The following is a 21,261-nucleotide window of genomic DNA, read 5'->3' as shown; positions in this document are numbered from 1 at the left end:
CCCGAGTGCTGCACTTCCAGCAGAGCGCCCAGTGCTGCCTGATGTGCAATTCCAGGGGCTGGAAACCGAAAGGCAGCGGGTGGGTTTTTAAGACAAGAGAAACAGAGCACAGCCCCCTGTCCCTGAGAGGCTGTGGGCAGCAGCTGGGGTGAGTCACCGTGCTAGCACGGATGGGCTGCCAGGCAGTGCCAGCATCGCTAAGGCCTAAGTGGAAAATGCATAAACTCAGTGATTCCCATGGTGAGGCTGGAGGAGGCAGAGCAGTGTGTCTGCTCCCCATTGCAGGGCACCCTGGAGCCGTACAGGAGGCAATGAAAGGGCTTCAGTGAGGTCATTGTGCTCACAAAGAATATATTCCCTGTCTTATTTCCAGGCTGGAGCTTTGAATCCCTTCTGCCTGCTGATGAAATACACTGCCCCAGTGTCTGCCTGAACAAAGCCAGCGGCTGGGGCCATCTGTGCACGCAGGGGCAGCACAGTGATGCTGAGAGCTTTGGCTCCTGGCTGCTGCTTGCAGTCAGCTGAGCTCAGGTGGGCTGAACGGAGCAGGTATGGGCCGGCAGGGGGGAACACAATGATTTGGGGCAGGGGGATGAGTAACAGCCCGATGAGCTGATAAGGCATCAAAGTTCAGCCTGCCAGAATTGATTTCTGCTCTGCACTGCAGCACCCAGAGCTGCTTCACTGTTCTTTTATCAACAAATAATTGGCTTTATCCAAACCTTAACAGCTGGCAGGCAGCAGCCTGGCTTTGGGACTCGCCATGGGGCTGCTGAGCATTAACATTCACATCTCCTCCTGTATCCCCCCTTAACTGCAAAGAAGGAAGCAGGGGGTTGTTTCTTGCCTGCAGTTTGCACCCAAGGAGCTTTGCTCACAAGCCCAGCTCTGTGTGCTGGGTCGAACACACAGCAGTGGGGGCTGCACCCCTGGCCCTGCTTCCTCACCAGGGTCAGGCTGTGGGGGCTGGAGCACAAAGCCAATTAGCAGCTGTTTAGCTTCATCAACTTCCTGAGTGAATGCGAGTTTTAATTAAACATCCCGTTTTAATTAGTCAGGCATCGCGTGCAGTAAGCCTGCCACAGGATTCGAAGGCTGTAGGTCCTGTGCTTTAATTAAAAGAATGAGGCACATGACTTCAGCTCCAGCATCTGTGGCAGCTCCAGATCCTACGAGCAGAACACTGGGAGCAGATCTCCTTGCCTTGGGTCGCTGTGCTGCTCTTCTACCTCTCTCATCCCTCTGTGAGTGCCCCACTGCCCGCATTCAGACACCCATGGCACGTGGCATGACGTGCCACTGCAGGCTGTGTTAAGGCACAGGGCAGGTAGGAAGGTGATCCAAGGCAGCCAGCATCGCTTCATCGTGGGCAGATCCTGTGTGCTCAACCCTGATCTCAGACAGGAGGGAGTCAAAGCCCAACAGAAATCCCTTTGTCAGCAGAGCCTGGGAAGGAGGGCTATTAGTGAGCACAGAAAGGGGATGGATTCTCTCCTAAGTGCTCCAGGGACAGAGATTTAAATGCTTAACTCCCATTAATGCTAATGTGAATTACGGAGGTCTCCTCTTAGTGCTTTGAAACGAGAGCGTTGGGAAAGGAGGCCAGCAATCTGAGAGGAACAAATTCACTTGTTTTTCAGGCGGTGCTCAATAGGATGTTTCAGTGTTTGGCACTCATTCATTCCCCCACTGATGCTGGTCAGGGTGGGACGCTGCCGTGGTCACAGGGGACGTTTGGGTTGGATACAGGGAGAAAGTTCTTCTTATAAAGAGCGGTGCTGCAGTGTCACAGCTGCACAGAGAGCTGGGCTCACCATGCCTGGAGGTGCTCCTGAGCCGTGGGGATGTGGCACTGAGGGACGTGGGCAGTGGGCACAGCGGGGTGGGCTGGGGTTGGGGGCCTCGAAGGTCTTTTCCAACCTGAGTGATGGGATGAATGTCCCAGCGCACGTTGGGTCTCCATCAGCTTCCTCTGGAGCTTGGCTTTGCTCTGGGGGCAGTGGCCTTTCAGGAAGGCACCTGTAGGACTGACAGCCCCCACTCAGACATTTAATTTCTCCCCGCCTTTGAATAGCACAGAACCAGAAGGCCTTGGTTTTTCTGTCCCCCACAGCTATGAATCATACGCTGTCACTGTGCCCACAGTGCTGCCCTTAATGAATACATTCAGGCATGCCTGCAAGTCCCCGTGCACGTTCCCACACGCGCTGCGTTGTCATCTAGCATTAATTAACATTGTTTAATGGGCTAACCGCTCCGTGTCCCCAGCTGGGTGACTCTTGCCATAAGCAGCAGGGATGCAATGGGATTAAGAGCACAGCAGAAACATTTCCCTGTTAGGCATCTTCCTACATCTGGGGGTGCTGATGATGGCTAACCCTCCTCTTCCCCTCCTCCTCCCAGGGCACCAGGACACCTCCTGCCCCAGGAAGGCAGTGCTGGGATCCCAGTCCATCCTTACTGCACTCATATCAGCTCCTGCAGCACATGAATGAGTTTGGGACATGGAAATGACGCTGCTTCTTCTTCCCCCTGCAGAGCCAGCTGTCCCAGGCCTTGAACGGGTTGTCAGACAGAGCCAAGGAGGCTAAAGAGTTCCTGGTGCAGCTCCGCAACATGGTGCAGCAAATCCAGGTATGGTGCAATGTTATGGTCCCCCCCTTCCCAGGGGTATGAGCTGCTCTCTTGGGTTATCCACCTGATTTCCTCATCTTGCTTTGGGGTGATCCTGTCCAAAGGAGCCCCCAGTCAGCACCTGCCTCTTTTCATATGATCCTCCCGAAGCTGCCTGTGATGGAGTGAGCAGACCTCACCCTGCCATAGGCAAACCCAAGGTTGCTCACTGCTGCTCTGTTTGCCACGAGCCAGGGTTGTACGTACCCCGTATGCTAACAGCACGGGTTTGTGTGCTGCCATGGCTGCACACATCAAGATAACCCTGGTAGTACCCCAGAAGGAACGTCATGCTGTGATGCTCTGCTCTCACCCACAGGAGAACAGCGTGGAGTTCGAGGCCTGCCTGGTGGCTCAATGTGACGCCCTCATCGATGCCCTCAACAGAAGGAAAGCCCAGCTGCTGTCCCGCGTCAACAAGGAGCACGAGCATAAGCTGAAGGTGAGCCCCAGGCTCAGAGAGCTTTCTGCAGGGCCGGCATCAGAGCGGGGTGAGGATGTGCTGCTGTTTGTTGGGCTGGCTGTGAAGCTGCTCACCCTCCGTGCTGCTCACGTGAGCTGAATGAATTCCCCTTTGCTGCAGATTCTCGGCTCACTCTGATGTGTCCAGAGCAGGGTGCTGCTGCCTCCAAGTAGTTCCCACTGCATTATTCCATTTCTGCACCAATTAGAAGTGATTGGGTCGTTAAGAGCCCTCTGAACGGCATCCAAAGGCTGTTAGGTGACCTCATTTGTGTGTTTCTGAGCTCCTGGCCTGGTGCTGCAGGATGCAGTGCTGGGAGTTCTGCTGGTTTCAGCAGGAGCTGCAGACCTGGGGCACCTGGGGCTGCAAGATGCCACTTTTGTCATAGGGCAGGAGCAGAAATCACTCCGTGTTTTGCTTGATGAGCACCTCAGGGTGATTGTTGCACCCAGCAGTGAAACATTGGCACAGAGGGAGCTGAGCTGCAGATCTCAACATGAGCATCGAGGTCAGCTGAAAACAGGCTGAGCTCTGCACACACCTCCTTTAAACTCAAGCATTTCCATCATGTTCAGTGTCCTACACACTCTCCTTGCTGCTGCTTCTCCCCAGCCTCCTTCCAGTGCCCCCAGCAGGTTGGATATTAGGCTCTGATCCACAGCTAAACCCCATGGATCCCATGTAGGTCTATCCAAGCCTGAGAGTTGGACAATAGCAGCTTTGTGAGGCTGAACCCTGCATCAGGGCTTGCTGTCTAACAACAAAGCACAGCCCAAATAGGCAATGCCACATTGCTGGCCTGTATATACAGGGAGAACCCATGTGCCTGCAGGCTCTCTTTCACTCCTGCCCTTCAGGGCATGGTTAATTAAAGCATAAAACATTTTCTTTGCTCAGCACAAAGCACAGAGACCTTTCACATTTTGGCCAGGGGAAGGAATCTGCTTCCCACGGCTTGCTCATCCCATATTGCCTGTTCCCCATCCTTTCCCATCCACACTTGTTACTGACTGAGCCGCCCTGTGAGTGCACTTCCAGCCCCTGGGTTCCAGGCTGGGCTCTTAAAATCAGCCCTCAAGTCTCCCTGCCTGGAGTATTGAGTTTTGCAGCCCCCCGGGCTCTGTGGGAAGGGATGCTGTGTGGCAGGAAGGGCTCCATGGAGTCAGCAGCATCACAGCGGCTGCTATTTAAAACCCAGAAGCTGCTCCCTTCTGCTCTGCAGCCTGTGCAGCTCTGGGCAGACTTTTAGCCTGAAATCATTAATTTTCCCTTCTAATTCCTGCAGGCAGAGGTAAGTAAATGATGCTGCTGTGACCCACCTGAGGGTCTGCACTGTGAGATGTAACCCCCATGGCTGAGACACACAGCCCAGGTCCTGGGGACAGGGACAGAGTCTTGCCTGCTTTCACACGTGGGTATAGGATGGGCTCAAGCCTGCTGGTCACCTCTCTGCTTTCCTCCTCATGCTCAAACAGCGTCCCCTGCCACATCACACCCCACAGCCCCATCCCCACCATGCTCTGTGACCCAGAGGAAGGGGCTGCCTGAGTCATTGCTGCCTGGAGCAGCTTTCCCTTTGCCCCTGCAAGGAGCCCCCAGACAAAAGCAGCACCTGCAGGTCCCAGCTGGGCGAGCATTGTGCCTGGAGCAGCTGCACCTCCCTGGTGTCACCAAGGCTGCAAAGGCTGGCACTGCCTGCAGGGGCCGATGACAAAGCCTGCAGCTTTTGCTTGGAGGCTCTGTGGGGCTGAAAGCTTTGCAAAGGGAACAGACATCTCTGCAGGGTGTCGGAAAGGGCAGCATGCAGGGTGCCCGGTGGTGCATGGAGGGGCTGCCCCCATGCTGAGTGCTCAGCCCATGGCTCGCTGTATGTTCTGCTGTACTCCTGGTCCCATGGGATGCCCGCAGTTGGGGTCAGCTCAGCTTCAGGACTGACCTACTTTAGCTTGACACACATTTCATGCAGACGGGCACCAGGCCAGGATTGCCCATGGGCCGACACTCATTGTGCCAAGGAATGAACTTAGAAGGGACATCTCCCTGCTTTTCCCAAACCTCCCCCAAACTTGGATTCGTAGTAAGAGCCAGGCTTTAAAAATGGGATCTGGGGGAACAGCGGGGTCAGGTTTTAAACCCCACACTATGAGTGTTCCCCAAAGGAAGATGCCCTATGGCACAAACACTGAGTGTGGGACATGCCTTCCTGCAGGGTTGTCCCAGGAGGAAATGAGAAACCTCTTGGAGCTCCAGTCCGTATCATTGGACATTGTGGCATCTCCAGAGATGAAGTGCTGCTCCAAGACCCTTCATATGGGATGGCAGCCCCCAGCAGGGCTCATCCAGCCAAGGTTCACACAAGGCTGCACGCCTTGAAAAGCAGAAGGGGCTAAAAAGAGGAGGGAAGAAAAGGAAGACGTTCAGGTGGAGATGAGTGCAGATGCCTTCTAGGAGCTGTATTAAGATGTAAATTATAGTTAATGTCATCTTGCAGGAAAGAAAAGCTCTGGAAATAAATGTCCTATTTTAAGGTAGGGAGCTGCTGTGAGCACGCAGCAAACATCCTTTCTACAGGGTGCAATTAATAACCAGCTTCTGGCTGTTGCCTCCATTGACATGCAATGGGAAGATAAGTGACAAAAGCAACCAGAAAGGAAATGTATGGAGCTGCCCCAACCTCGTTGCCAGCAGAGCTGGTGCTGTGTGTCCCACAGGCCTTTTCCTAGAAGATGCCCCCATTCAGTGCATTCAGCATTTGCAAACCATCTATTCCATGCTAACCCCAAGGCAGCTGGTGCTGCTGGCGAGCACTGCAAGCCCTAAGAGTCCTCCTGAAGCTGCAAGGCTGCTTGCCTTGTTCCCTTGTGCAAATCAGAGGAGCTTCCAGTTTTTCCTTTTGGCTCTTAACATAAACCCCCATTATTTTGGTGTAATGAGGAGCTGAGATACCCCACTGAGTGGAAATGCCAGGGGACGGCAGCAGAGGAAAACCGCTGTTTCAGCAGAGGAAATCTGCTGTTTCTTGCTCTAGTTCTCCAGCTGAATAAGTTCTCGATCCCTGAGCAGGATCACAGAGCTCCAGAAGGGCAGGAATGCTGCCGAGGGGCAGCCCTGGTGGGATGGACGCTCTGAAGCTGCTGGGACTCAATGCACAGTGCAGCCAGAGCTGATGGTACCCTATGGCAAGGAGCCTGGGCTGTGGGCTGTGGGCTGTGAGCCTGATGGTGACCTCAGCCTGTCCCTAAGTGTGCCACCTCCAGCCAGAAGCACTGTGAGTCTCGCTGGGATGGGAGCAGCAGGTGTTTGGCTCATCCACTGTGAGCACAGACCACCCTGCTGCTCCTGGCTGGGACCAGACCTCTGTTAGGGGCCAGACATCAGGAATCAGCCTTGCTTGGGTGAGAGGAGCTTGATGGAGTTGAGTGTGCAGCCAGGGAGCATCGCTCCTCAGCCTCAGTCCTCACTGGGTGAACACTGCTCGCTGGCAGCACACACAGGGCTGCTGCTGACAGATGGCCATTCTGCTGGTAATACTAGGAAAGCATCCTTTGGGGCAAGGAGGGGGCTGCAAATTCATTATGCTGACCCAACCCGATGGAGATTTAAGCTGCAAAGAAGATAAGAAGATTGTTTTCCCAGTCCTATCTTTGGATTGGTTATCTATGCTGGGGATGCGTTGGGGGTGTGCAGTGTATCTTGCAGCTGGAAGGCAGTGTCCAACCCTCTTGGCCAGGAAAATCCTCGGTTGCCCTTTGCTTTTCTGGATGGAGGACGAGCTGGGAGCTCCCCCTGCTGTCTCTGCAGCTCGGCTCACAGTGTGTGCTGCTGATGGTGGTGATAACGATGCCGATGCAGCCCCAGCAAACAGCAGATCCCCCCCAAACCGAAGCCAGCCAGCATTCCCCCCTGCCTCACAGAAACAGATACGTTGCCCTAAGCTGCAGAGCCCGTGATTCTTTTCTTCCTGTTAGGTGATTAAGCAGAGGTGATTAAATTATCATTAAGCAACACGTGATCTGATTGATTGCCCTGCAGGAGCCGTTGCCCCCCTCTGCAGCCCAAGTTAGCTGGCTGCAGGAGGCTGGCACATGCCCAGGTTCAGCTCCATCCCTCTGCATAGCTCACAGAGGAGGCACTCAGCACGGCTTATTTTATATTGCTACGGTTGCTATCGCTGTGCTGAAGGTGGGGCTGTGATGTGTTCATTCCTCTTGGAGATACCAAACTGCCAAGTAACGCTCCTGGCTCCAGCACAGCAGCCCATGAGGATGGGAGAGCAGAGCCCAGCAGCTCAGATGGAGTCAGTGAGCTGTCCTGGCTGTTCCCTGGAGGCTTTATCCCACTTTGTATTGACCACATCCATGTGCCAACGCTGCTCTCCTCGTGTCATTGCAGGTGGTGAGAGACCAGATTTCTCACTGCACGGTGAAGCTGCGGCAGACCACGGGGCTGATGGAATATTGCCTGGAGGTCATCAAGGAGAACGACCCCAGCGGCTTCTTGCAGGTCAGTGCTCGGCTCCCACCCAGCCTGCAGGAGCGCTGGGAAGGCGTTGCACAGCCAGAGCCCTGCGGCTGCAGCACAGGCAGAGGAGATGCAGTGAGGATGGTGTCTCCAGCTTTGCCAACCCTAAAAGCAAGGGCCAGCCCGTCATCATAGAATCCTAGAATGGCCTGGGTTGCAAAAGCCCACAGTGCTCATCCAGCTCCAACCCCCTGCTGTGTGCAGGGTCACCAACCAACAGCCCAGGCTGCCCAGAGCCACATCCAGCCTGGCCTTGAATGCCTGCAGGGATGGGGCATCCACAGCCTCCTTGGGCAACCTGTTCCAGTGCGTCACCACTCTCGGGGGAAAAACTGTCCTCCTACAGCACTCCAACCTGAACCTCCCCCTGATACTCAGTTTCAAACCATTCCCCCTTGTCCTATCACTGCCCACCCTCACAAACAGCCATTCCCCCTCCTGTTTATACATTCCCTTCAAGTATTGGAAAGGCTCATTGAGATCTACCCACAGTCTTTTCTTGTCCAAGCCTCATCACCTCCAAGTTACAGCAGACAGCAGCAGCAATAAGCCAGGAGCAGGCTGAGGAGTTGGATGGAGGGGAAACCAATGAAGGCAAGCGCTGGGCAGGAATGACCACCAAAACTCCAGCAATCAGGGATAGAGGTGGCAGTGTGGAAGGCACAGGGAAGGGGACAGTGACATGGGGACAAGGCTCAGCATGCAGCCCTCATTAGCTGAGGTTGCTTTCTGCCCCCAGATCTCCGACGCTCTCATCAGGAGGGTGCATTTAACGAGGACCAGTGGGGCAAAGGACGCTCACACCCCGCATGACACGGACTTCGACCTGAACCTTGACAACGGCCCCCTGCTGCAGTCCATCCATCAGCTCGACTTCGTGCAGATGAAAGGTAAGGGTATTCTCTGCTCGTGCTGGCTGCTTCCGTGCAGTTCATCACAGGTCAGGGGCAGCAGAGAAGAGGTTCCATCCATATCACATACATAGTTTAGAAGGTCTGGGCTCAGCCTGACTTCACCAGGCCTCTGGGTCAAACTTGCTTCTGTTTCTCAGTGCTAAAACGCAGATGACAGCTTTCCTCTCACTTCCCACTGCGAGTTTTTGGGCTGGTTTTGGGAGCAGAGAACAGTCCTGTGACAGCTGTGTCCCACTGCAGCACCTGCAGATAGGGCAGGACTGGGGCCAGCTTTGCACAGTACAGGCGCACAAGTGCAGTGTGATGAGAGCTCCCAAGAGAGGGCCTTCAATACTCATTTAAGACAGTCGGCTCCCATTTTCCATCTGGGTGGCCCTGGCAGTAGTGGCAGCAGCCCCCTGGTCCCCAGGTGTCAGGGTTACTGTGGCTCAGCTCCACAAAGGGAAGCAGACGAAATGTTGCTTTTAAGCATGAATAGAGGCTATTTTTCTTGAGGGGCATCCCTCAGTCACTGCTGGCACTAACAACGTGGCTGCTGCTGCAGTGGCTGTGCCAGGAGGCCTCACTGCACTCTGCTGCAGGTCCAACCCAAGGCATGACGGAGTCACAGCAGAGCTGCTGAGTCCATCTTTTCTCTCTTCGAACATCTGTGCTTCTCCACGTCTTGTCTGGTTCTCCACCTCTCCTCTCCCAGTGGCTCTGATCAATTGTGGGGGAAGAGGATGGAATATGAGCAGTTCACATTTGGGAGGGACACCGTGGGAGGACCCTGAGATAGCACTGCTGGGCAATGCTCAGCTCTTTGCACAGTCCTGCAATTCATGCCATAATCCTCCTGTTTTAACGAGAAATCCGACCTGTTCTGCAAAGCCCAGCAGTTGTGGTATCTATGGCTCTGGCATCACTCCTGCAGAGCTGCCTTGGCCCTGGGGCAGTGGGTGCATCCTCCATCCTCCAGCTGCACACGCACAGCTCTGCCCTGCTCCTCCCCAGTGGTGCTAGCAGCCAGGGTCACCCTAATTTGTGTTTAGTTTCCTCTCCAGTGCCGCCCCCCCATCCTGCAGCTGGAGGAGTGCTGCACCCACAACAACAGTTGCCACGCTGTCCTGGAAGCAGCCCCCCTTGTCGACGGTGCAGGTGGAAGGCTACATCCTGGAGCTCGATGATGGCAATGGAGGGCAGTTCAGGGTAAGTGCTGGGGGCACAGAGCCGGCCCTATGGCACAGCACGGCCATAAAGCATCCAGCCAGCTGCCCAAGTCCTTGCAAGCGCTCTCCTGCGCTGTAACAGTGAGACTTGCCCAAGGAAACTGATGGTGCAGACAAGCCATGGGCTTTTTGGTGGCTGAGGTTACTTGAAGGGGTAGAAATACCTTTCCAGAGACCAATATGACTTGCAAATGTGAAAGACTACTTTGAAGCTCCGTCTTTTTTAGCTTGCTAAATATTTCCTGCAAGGTATGCTAATTGCCATGAAAGTCTCCTAGCTTGCCAGCTGCCAGCAAACAGAGGTGTTCAAGGCCGGAGGGCTTTTAAATTGCTGTAATTACACAATTAAAATATGATATTGCTCTGATCCAACACGCTGAGAATTACCCAGCTGTGCTCCCATCCACTGCGAGTGGGCGCAGCGACTGCCCATTGTGTTTCCTGAGTACATCCCTGAGAAACTCAGCTGGGCAGGAGGCAGAGCAGTGAGGGCAGGAACCATCACCCAGAGGGTGGTGACGCACTGGAACAGGTTGGCCCAAGGAGGCTGTGGATGCCCCATCCCTGCAGGCATTACAAGGCACAGCTTGGATGTGAGCTACTGAGGCAAGCCCTGAGGCTGAACTGGTTGGTGACCCTGCACACAGCAGGGGGTTGGAGCTGGATGAGCACTGTGGGCCTTTGCAACCCAGGGCATTCTGTGATTCTATGATAAGAAAGGGAGCCCTGGGGACAGACACACACCTGGAAACAGGGGCCAGCTTCAAATATTGGCTCCTCAGGCAGCATCACATCAGGGTCCAGAGTCAGAGCAGGGCAGCAGAGCTTCCCCATGCAGTGCTGCTCCCCAGGCAGAACCTCCATCCACACCATGAAAAATAGAGCTTGGTTGTGGGATCTGCTAATTACAAGTCAGTGCTTTGTGAGCCAGGTGTTTCAGTAGCCTGTAGATGTGTTTGCTGTCTGCTTACACAGCCCTGTTGCTTTGAGCAGGAGCAGAAGCATGACATGTTGGTGAGTCAGCACCGCATGGGTGAAATCACTTTGTTTTCTTTCAAGGAACACTTTGATCCTGCCATCCAGGAGCATGCAAAATTGTTTTCTGCAAGGCTTTTCTGTGTCTTGGGCTCTCTGTTAATTCATCTCTCTGGCAGGTTTCCTCTGGGATTCAGTGGGAGCTGAGTGCTTTACACGTTGGTCCAATGTGAACAGCATATCTTTTCCCTATAGAAATTGTACATCATTGTGAAGGAACAAAGCACAGTTGTTCTGCTCAGCTTTAACAACATGCATGCACATAAACTGCCCCATGCAGCGTGGAGTAGCAGGGGCAGGTGGGCTGCTCCCACCCCCCAGGTTGGATGCTCCAGGCACTGCTGCCCCTGCTAACTAATGCCCACTTGTGCTTGCTCTGCAGGAGGTGTATGTGGGCAAGGAAACCATGTGCACGGTGGATGGGCTTCACTTCAACAGCACTTACAGTGCCCGTGTCAAAGCCTTCAACAAAACAGGAGTCAGCCCCTACAGCAAGACCCTGGTGCTGCAGACATCCGAGGGTAAGGCATGGCCACAGCCCCAGCCCTGTGCGCCCGGCTGCTGCTCATACACACACGTGGGGCACATCACCACCCCAGGCTTAGCACTGCCATACTGGGAATTCCACGCTCGCTGGGTCTCTGGTGTCTGAGCAGCCATGGCAAGGAGACAGCACTGAGGGGAGGAGGAAGGGCTGTGTCAGGAGCCTCGAGCGCTGCCCACGATGCTCTCTCATCCCCTTTCCTTTGGAGAAGGTGTTGTCTGGAGAGGAGCAGTGGAAAGTGTCCCGGAGGGAGGTGTTGTGAGGTTTGGGTTTGTGTTGCACCCAAGAGAAACTCGTGCCTGCATTAACTGTGTAAAACAAGACACTAAGCGCTGCTCCTGAGACACTGAGGGCTGTGCAGGGCTGCAGAGTGACAGCACCGTACAGTGTCCCCTTAAGCCCCTGGCAGGGCAGGGACCTTGCAGCCACACGAATGTCATTGCAGACCCAACAGGCAGCATCAGCATCGTCTGCAGAGCCGTCCTGAATATCAAACACCCTCTTGGCAGGTTGCAGGGGAGGGTCCTCGCTTGGCTTTAAGTGCATTTGTCACAGAGGGCACTTAATCTGTCATGGAAGATGGGCTTGCTTCTGACATGCAGGTCACAGGGTTAGGGATCAAGAGGGTCAGTGCTGCAGCCGGGCAGGAAGGGCTCAGTTCCATCAGCAAACCCACCTGCAGCTGGGGACAGCAGGGAGTGCACTGCCTGGGGCTGGGGAAGAGGGTGAGGCTATTCTTGCTGCAGAGCACAGTGGTGGATTTGAGCAGGGAAGAAAAAGGATTTCCTGCTGCAAACTGGATTGCAGAGTAGAATCAGAGCAAGGCTATACAGAGTGCTGCCACGTGCTTGCCTGCATTCATCCCTAGCAGGAAACTGATGCTTCTGTGCAGAAGGGGCATGGGCCAGGAATGACGGTGAGGTGGAGCAGAGAGCAAACCTGTGACGAGCCCTTCTCATCCAAGAGGATCCCAAAGCAAATCCCAAACAGCACATCTGTCTGAGAGCTGCGTGTGCATCTGCAAAGCTGGATGGCAGCAGCAAGGAAGCTGTGGCATTGCTCTGGAGAGCCGAGGATGGGTCAATGCAGAGCAGCCCACACTGGGGTGACTCCTGAAGTCAGCAGGTATCGCTTGCATCGCTGACTGGCTTCACTGGGCTTTGCAGGAGGCAGCAGGGCTTTGGCTTCCCATCAGGTTTGTGCCTCTTTTAGGCTGCATTTGAGACACGGCATCCCACAGTTGGCCTGTAGGCAACCCCAGGAGCTCTAGAATACAGAGGAAGCTGGAAGAGAAAATGGCTGTTGGTGGTCCCAGCAAGCTGGGTGGTGCTTGGGGCTGGTGCCCAGCTCAGGGAGCACACACAGATGGCTCATCGGTGCCTCAGATGGAAGCTGGCTTTGTGTTGGATGGCCTGCAGCATTCCTGCACAAAAGAAAGAGGCAGAAAAAGTCAATGGACCCGGAGTGCTTTCTGCTTTCAGAGGCAGTCAGAGCTTTTTGGACTCAAAGTGCCACAAATTGCAGCTGTGTGCAGCTTCCAGACCCCTGAGTGATGCGCTGCCTTGCACGTCATTACCATCCATCTGGGCTTTTGTCTGTATAGCAGCGCTGAGCTTCTAAGTGCTGTTTGCAGTGAAATAGCTCTCAGGTTTGGCTTTCCCCTGCAAAGTGCTCCTGTGGGAAAGCAAGGAGGGATAAAGAAGAGACCTGCTCTGTATGGGGAGGGCATTTCTCAAAGCACAGCTGTCCCATGTAAGTCCTTAGGAGATGTTCTGCTTAGAGGCTATTAGAGAAAAGCAGGCTTCAGGTGCTGGCAGGCAATGTCTGACTGCTCGCATTGTCAATGGGACAGTGGGGAGTAGCTTCAAAGTAAGAGAGGGCAGATGTAGGTTAGATGGTAGGAGGAAATTCTCTCCTCAGAGGGCTCAGAGCTGTGGGTGCTCCAACCTGTGAAGTGCCTGAGGCTGTGGATGGGGCTCTGGGCAGCCTGAGCTGGGGGGCACCCAGCCCATGGCAGATGGTCTTTAAGGTCCCCTGCAACCCAGCTATGCTGTGTTAGCTGAATGCAGAGCCTACAGAAGTTAGCTTCTGCCCTCAGCATGCAGTGAGATGAGCTGTGGGGGCTGCAGGGGAGCAGAATGCCCTGCAGGTACCTGGCTTCTCCATGGGAGAAACCAAAACCTCCTCCATAGGCTCCAAAGATGCCAGCAATCCCTCAGCTGGGGCACAGTGTGACGCCTTCCCTATCTGACACAGCATCCATCCCAACCACAGAGTGACCTCCAACAGCAAGTTTTGAACCAGCATCATTTGGAGAGAGCTGAACAGAACAAGGGAGAGGCACTGCAAGGAGCTACAGGAACATCAGGTGTTATGAGGAGAGCCACCAGCCTGCCTCCCACTGTGGCCCATGCCTCTTGCTCTTCGCATACATCACAGGGTGCATCCCAACCTCGACATGAGCTCCACGTATGGACACGTTTTGCAGTGGGTTACCCAGCCCATTGCTGAACCCACCGATGCTTTTTGCTTCCATAGCCTCACGCAGCAGCAGGTCCCAGAAGTTGGCTCCCACCATGCAAAGAAATGCTTCCTTTTATCTCTTTGGACTCACAGAGAGGTGGGAAGGCTGAGGTGACGGTGCCTGGGATTGCAATGAGTGGAGGATGGTGGATTCTGTGTCCTTGCAATAGAGCAGCCCTTGGCAAGGCAGCAGGGAGGTGGCAGGAGGTGACCATTGGCGGTAGTGGGGAATGGGATGCAGTGATGTAGAGATTCCCTCCAGCCCAACGTTTTGCTGTGAACCACACGAGTTAAATTCTCACTGTAAGGCTCAGATGTGTTTCGACAGGTGCAAAGAGATACCGAGGTCACACCATCCCGAACGGCCTTTGAGTCAGGTGGGTGCTTGGTGGCCCTTAGGGCAACAGTGCTCTGCGATACGCCTCTGCAGCATTACAAACCTCGTAGCCAAGCGATGCGTCTCACTCCTCTGCCAGGCAATGCTGTGCACAGAGCCCTGCCCCGCTCTCCATGCCCACATGCACTCACTGCAGCCGAGGGCCGGGTGTGGGCAGCGCGTGGCCCTGCAGAGCTGATGTCTGATGTCCGGTTTGCATTGATCTCACGTTTAGAAACGCAGTCAGAAGAACAGACCCTCCCTTTTCCAGTGCCTTTGGAAAGATTGCAGCTTCGTAGAATGAGTCCTTTCTCCTCCACCCTTAATCTACAACCCAGCTTCCCGGGGAGATCCTACTTTGAGCTAAGATCTTCGGCCCACCAGCTGAGCTTGCATTCTTCCTTACAGTCCCTGAACTCAGCCGGTGAGCCCAGCACCTCTGGCATTTCTCTTGGTCTGTGCTTCTGGGCATCTCCAAAGTCTCTGTTTGTTTCGTTGCGTTCTGTTTGTTTTTGCCATGACATGCGGATGGCAGGGGGAGCTGTGCTGTCTGTCAGTGCCACACGGGCATTCCGGCGGTGTAGCTCTGGCAGTGTGTCCGTCTGTCCTTAGCAGTGTGAGGCGTGGGGCGATGCTGGGAGTGCTGTTCTCAGCAGAGCAGATTCCTCATCTCTAGTTGGCATCGATCCTACGCTGAGACTCAGGCAGAGCTGACCCCACCCCACCCCCCGGGAGGAACCCCTGGGTGCACTTCCACTGTTTGCTTCCCCTATGGAGGTGGGCTGGAACCAGGTGGTCCCTGAGATCCCCAAGGAACGCAGGCGCAGTGCATCTCAGAGCTGTTTTCTAACCAGTCTTTGCACATCCTCTGTCACTAATGAATCCTGGGCCCCGATTCTTCCACCAGTGAGTTCACACCGCTCCAACAGAGCAATTTGCAGCTTCCTCCATTGTAAACCCAGGAAGAATGGGGGTCCCCGATTGTTTTCTTTCCATCTCATAACCTGGAATGAGGACTGCTGCAGCATGACCGGTGCCGGAATAACCAGGGGCCTTGCGGCTTTTCTTTGCTTTGTGCTTTTCATGTTCCTTCTCATCACACTGCTGTGCTCTGATGCCTTCCACTGTCTCGTTACGGACGTTTCTGACTTTGTGTCCACTGTCCCAACCTCCTGCAGTGGCTGTGAGCATCGTGCCTGGACTGCGCGTGGCAGAGATGGGGCATTGGGATGGGGTGGAGCGGGGTTGTGTGCGCACCGCGTGTCCCCACTGCTCTGCATTGCAGAGCTGCATTGCTGCAATGCAAAACAACCCCTGCAGGTGGGGAGAGCCCCATGGGTCTGGCCTGGCTGCAGAGCAGTGCTCAGGGGGTGCTTGCAGCCAGCGGGAAGGCTGCAGCCCTCAGGGCTCCAAGGCCAAGAGCCATCCCAGAGATCCCCATTGTCACCCATGCTACAAAGTTGTGCTGGGAGCCCTCTCCATGCTCTCTGGCTTTCAATGAATCAGTTTTCCCATGGCTGCTCCGTTAGGGGTTAACTCCTCAGGAGCGCTTTTCAGGAGACCAGTTGTTCTTTCTTAGCTGTGATGTGTGAAATGCAGTATCTCTTTATAGGATGCAATTTTGAGACACAAGGAACGCCTTACTCTCAATTAGGCAAGTATTCCTCTTACAATTAACCAGCACCTACTCCACGTTGGTCACCTTTTTTGTTTGATTGTTAACTTGGGTGGGTGAGCAGCATTTCTCGTGCACACCCTCCTTGCAGGCCGTTCCCATGTAGCAGTAGGAAAATTTGAAGGCCATGGCCATATGCTGTAAAGGCATTTTCAGTTCTCCCCCTATGGAGAGAAGCCTGAAGTCAGCACTGTGCCAATGGCCCCCTGATTAAAAACCCAGCCTTCTGCTCAATGCGTTCCCATTCATTCAGGATAGTTGAGCATGTGCCAGACCCCAAGTAGTGATTTGCCCTCCCGCAGCTAATTGCAGTGCTGGGGTAGACATGCATCCATCAGGCTCACACCGCCTTCTCCAGGAGAAGAGGCACTCACAGGCTGCAAAGCCATCCTAATGGCATGGGATGGGGGAAGGAATCCTCTGAAGGGCCCATCCTAATGAGATTGGATGGGATGGAGGAGGAAGTCACCCGCAGGTCCCATCCTAATGGGATGGGATGGGGAAGGAGTCCCCCTGCAGCACTCTCCATGCCCTCCAACTCGCACCCCACGTTCCCTCCCTGCATTTCAATGTATGCACAATGCTGAAAGCCAGAGAAGCAGGCAAGCAGAGATTGTTTCTGGTTCCTTCTTTGACCAAATGCCAACTTTACGTGCTTTTTTCTTTCCTGCATGCCTCTCCTCGGGAATGACCACAGTTGACATTAAAAAGATGGTGGCAGGTACGGAATCGCTTCTGTCGGGTTGTGGCAGCGGGGCACCCGCGTGCATGTGAGCTTTGCTTTGTCACCATCCAATGAATGGAGGAGCAAATCTCACCAGAGCCTTCCATCTTTAAAGCTGTGTTTTCCTCCTTCGGGTGGGGGAGTGTTGGTGGATGCTGTCAAAGCAGGGTGCTGTATCTATTAGACTGACAGTGATTGAGTCTGTGCTTATAACCAGGCGTGCAGGCTTTGGGGCATCTTCCAGCATTGCCACGGGTTAGCTCTTGTCTCCTACATGGCCGGTTGCTCTAGAGGGATGTGTAGCAGCATTCCTGTAAATGCAGACCTTTGGATGTGCTTCTGGTTGCTGCCAGCTTTCCAAGGCACACACGCAGTTTACCTGCTCATCCTCAGATTAGCCTTCCCACCCTGAGCCTGACCCTGCTCAGAAGGGTGAGCATGGTCCCCTGTGTTAGCCAGGATCACGCATGTCCTTCTGTTAGGGCCAGGCTTTAGGAGATGGGGATCATCCTGTGGGCTCTAGGCTGAGCTGCAGGCAGACAGGGACCCAAGGAGCAGCAGAACAGAGCTCAGCTCATTGGGTCCCAGCCTTAAAGCCCCAACCCAAGCTATATTCCCACAGCCTGGCCCTCCCTGGCTGTCAGCCCTGCATGCAGCATGCACTATCTCTGCCCGGTCCATGGTTCGGTCATGGAAGGTGACGTTCCCATTGGCCTAACCCCTCGCTCTTCATTTCTTCCAGTAGCTTGGTTTTCTTTCGATCCTGCCTCTGCACACTCTGACATCATCTTTTCTAACGACAACCTGACTGTCACCTGCAACAGCTATGATGACAGGGTCGTGCTGGGGAAAACGGGCTTTTCCAAAGGGCTGCACTACTGGGAGTTGTCCATCGATCGTTACGATAACCACCCGGACCCGGCCTTTGGGGTGGCACGTATCGACGTCCTGAAGGATGCCATGCTAGGCAAGGACGACAAGGCGTGGGCCATGTATGTGGACAACAACCGCAGCTGGTTCATGCACAACAACTCTCACACCAACAGGTAGGCACACTGCTCTGCTGCAGGACCACGGCTTGTCTGGTGAATTGGCTCTTTGTCACCTTTATTGGAGGATATGTCCTTGCCCAAAGCCAAAGACAGCCCTTGCTGCACTGACTCATTGCTGCAGCCATTTCTTCCCTACGCTGGCTCTTCCACTGGGACCCAAAGCCTTGTAGTTCCCCCTTCAAGAAAGTACTGGTTGCATTTAAACTGGCACAAGGGGGAACGACCTCAAAGCAAAAGAGGGAAGAGTTAAGTCAGATGGCAGGAGGAAATTCTTCATGAGAGCATTGTGACCCTGGCATTACCCAGAGCTGTGGGTTCCCCATCCCTGGAGGCACCCAAGGCCATGGATAGGGCACTGGGTGGCCTAAGACAGTGGTTGGAGCTGGATGGGCTTTAGGGTCTTTTCCAACCCAACCATGCTGTGGTTCTGTGGCAGAGGCTTGGTATTGGGTGGGTTTTAAGACTCCTTCCAGCCCAACCGCTCTGTGATTCTTTTATCCCTGTGCCAGGAGCACGAGGGACATGATGCCACGGAGATGCTGTGACTTTCTCTTTGCTCCCACAGGACTGAGGGTGGGATAACAAAAGGTGCCACGGTGGGAGTGCTGCTGGATTTGACCAGGAGGACCTTGACGTTCTCCATCAATGAGGACCAGCAGGGCCCTGTCGCCTTTGAGAACTTGGAGGGCCTGTTCTTCCCAGCCGTCAGCCTCAACAGGAATGTGCAGGCAAGTGCTCTCTGCAAGGAGGCTCACCGGCTCCTCCATCTCTCCAGGGTCCTAAATGGGAGCATTACAGGGAAGAAGGGCATCTCTTAAAGCCTCTTTTCCTCTGGGGAGTTTCAAACCCCTCTTCTCTCCCTCTCTCCCAAGCTCTCTGCTATCCTGAACATCACCAAGTGGTGGCTTCCTGGGCCTCTCTGGTATTTTCATCCTTCATTTCCCCTTCTCACTAATCTCATCCCTGCTCTCATCGATCCCAATGAGTCTCCACGTTCCCCCAGTGTGGCTGTGGCACATCCCCTTGGGTCACTGCTTGCTTCTCCAGCACTGCACAAGCCCATCCATCTGCACTGTTTTTAGGGGATTCTTACTGGTGTGTCCTTCTCCACAATGGATTTAATTCCTGCCACACTCATTCACACTGCCCTAAGAGACAGGCACGTTTCTAGAACCCTTCTGGTTTCTGGCAGCTCAGTGTGCAGGGCAGAGCTTGAAGTCCCTCAGCATTAAGGACATCACAAGGGATCATAGCATCATAGAATAGGGTTGAAAAGGACCACAATAATCATCTGGTTTCAGCCACCCTGCTGACCAGGCTGCCCAGAGCCACATCCAGCCTAGGATGCTGATTAAAGGCTGCTAATAAACGCAAGCCCTTCGTTATCCTCCTTCAGAGGTGCATGAGTAATTACAATGACTAAGCGGGATGGAGATAATGTATCAAATAGACAGAGTTTTCTATAAATCCATATCCGAAGGGGAAAATGCCTTTTCAATAAGGAATTGTGCTTTCCTTCCAAATCAGAGCATTTTGGGGATAGGGGGAGGAGCTGAATGACCCCACACAGCAGCTCTGCACTGTGTGTGTGCTCAGGACACAGCCCCTCACCTGGCACTGCCGCAAGCCGTGAGCATCACCGCCAGCATCACCGCCAGCATCACCGCCAGCATCACCGCCAGCATCACCGCCAGCATCCTTCACCATCACCCTGTCTCCTTACAGGTGACGCTGCACACGGGGCTGCCGGTCCCTGAGTTCTACGCCTCGCGCTCGGCCATGCAGTGAGGATGAGGCAGCGCGGAGCTGCGAGCGCCGGCACCGGGGGCAGCCAGAAGGGAAGGAGGAACCCGGCTTTGGCAATCTTCATTCTCCACCCACCAGCGCTGTCCTGTGTGTGTATGCTTTGCTGTTTAGCTCTTTTTGGCTGATGAAGTACTTGAGTAGCCTGAGATGTCCCTGTGTCCGCTTTTAGGTTTGGTTTCGCCCCTTTGAGTTGGGGATTGGAGTTGGGATGAGAGCTTCCCATCCTGCGTCCTGCTGCAGCTGGCTGAGCCACATGGCTGGGCTGTGGGAGGGACCCCCCCAGAAAGCTTTCGCCCCCTCCAGCCCCATTCCTTTGCAGGATATTTCTTTCCCCGTGGCCTTTCTTGCAGAGCACCTCCGCCACATACCAGGGCCAGCCCTGGATTGCTGCTGGTCCCTGCAGAGCCCAGGGGTGTCCTACACACTACAGCAGCCCCAGCAGCACCCCTCTGCTGTTGGGGTGTTGCAGCTCCCAGCGAAGGCAGCAGCACCCCGGGGCGATGCTCCATGGCTGGGGTTAAACCACAGCCATCTGCTGGAGCAGAGCTGCATCGTTGCCGGGGTCAGTGCCGGCAGAACGGTGAGCAAAACTGGTCCCATCCCTGTGCCACCAAGGCTGGGCACAGCAGGGGCAGGATTCGGGGCAAAGCCAGCACCCGGCTCCCTACAAACCAGCACCACAGCCATATGCCGCACTGCTCCTTGGAGGCAAGCATTTATTTTTGTACAGCCTTAAATACTGCCCCATAGCATCCTTCCCTTGGCAGGAAAACTCACTCAGCAGTGAGGTTCTGACAGGGAGCCCGGGGATGGGGAGCACGGAGGGTTGACCTGCACTCAGGATCCCGTGCCCACTGCCGTGCCTGCCCCGTGGCCGTGCCCCAGGGGTGATTCAGGCTCTGGGCAGCACCACGCCTGCAGCCCAGAGTATGTGTATACTCCTACCCAAGGGCCATGCATGCGCTCATCCCCACGCTTTGCTTTGCAGTCCTTTGCCCTCGCAGCGGCGGTGCTGCCCGTGCCATCAGAAAGCTGTGGCTGTTCGCCCCAGGTCCGGCAGAACGACTGTATATAGGTCACCCCCTCCCCATCACCCCCTTATCCCCTCCGTCCCCTTGTTGCTCTAGTACGAAACTCACCTAATTTATTGACTGGGTGCTATTTGTCCATCCACACCGACGAGTTCCTCCGCTGTAGGAGAGCTGTGTTGCGGGACAACGCCGAGCAGCTCTTCGGTGTTTGCCCGACAGGCTCCGTGGCCGGGTCACGGGGCACCTTCCTCTGCCATTCCCCCCCTTCCTTAGGATGTTCATGGTGCTTATTAGGCTCCTCATGGTCGTACGGTGTCGTCCCCACTGTCCCGCGATGATAGCTGCCTGCAGCTGCTCTGCTCCAGACAAGTGTCATGGTTGCTGTTCTAATAAAGGACTTTTATCAGATTAAAACTGAGCTTCCGTGAGCATCTCTGCGCCACTGCAGCCCCTGCAGCATCCCCATCCTCTGGGTTGGGCATTGGCTGTGGATAGAGTCATGGGATCATTGTGGTTGGGTCTGAAATGACACAGTGCTGGATCTTATATGGGGTGTGCACAGCTCCCAAATCCAAGGGCTCAGCTGTGGTGCCAAAGAGCCTTTACCAACCCTGTCCCTCTCCAAGGACACTCATAAGTACAGATTATTTCTGAGCATGTTCAGGAGTGACTTCAGGAAGGTCATTGTCATCCAGGCTGTGGATGCCCCGTCCATC

The 21,261-nt window shown here is 54.6% G+C and overlaps 1 protein-coding gene across 1 annotated transcript in view; it reads left to right on the top strand.

Moving 5' to 3' along the window:
- Positions 1-20,959, top strand: part of TRIM9 (tripartite motif containing 9) — a 31,031-nt gene extending 10,072 nt beyond the window's left edge. Inside the window, 14 exon segments of the mRNA XM_032445094.1 lie at positions 2,513-2,634; positions 2,993-3,115; positions 7,529-7,639; positions 8,397-8,547; positions 9,603-9,618; positions 9,620-9,665; positions 9,667-9,759; positions 11,197-11,335; positions 14,493-14,681; positions 15,870-15,911; positions 16,630-16,653; positions 17,402-17,702; positions 18,274-18,436; positions 19,434-20,959. Coding sequence (XP_032300985.1) covers positions 2,513-2,634; positions 2,993-3,115; positions 7,529-7,639; positions 8,397-8,547; positions 9,603-9,618; positions 9,620-9,665; positions 9,667-9,759; positions 11,197-11,335; positions 14,493-14,681; positions 15,870-15,911; positions 16,630-16,653; positions 17,402-17,702; positions 18,274-18,436; positions 19,434-19,496 — 1,583 coding nt within the window. The 3' untranslated portion in view covers positions 19,497-20,959.
- The last annotated feature ends 302 nt before the right edge of the window (positions 20,960-21,261 follow it).

The sequence above is a fragment of the Coturnix japonica genome, chromosome 5 (assembly GCF_001577835.2).
Source record: "Coturnix japonica isolate 7356 chromosome 5, Coturnix japonica 2.1, whole genome shotgun sequence".
NCBI classification, from domain to species: domain Eukaryota; kingdom Metazoa; phylum Chordata; class Aves; order Galliformes; family Phasianidae; genus Coturnix; species Coturnix japonica.
This window is presented reverse-complemented; position numbering and strand designations above follow the sequence as displayed.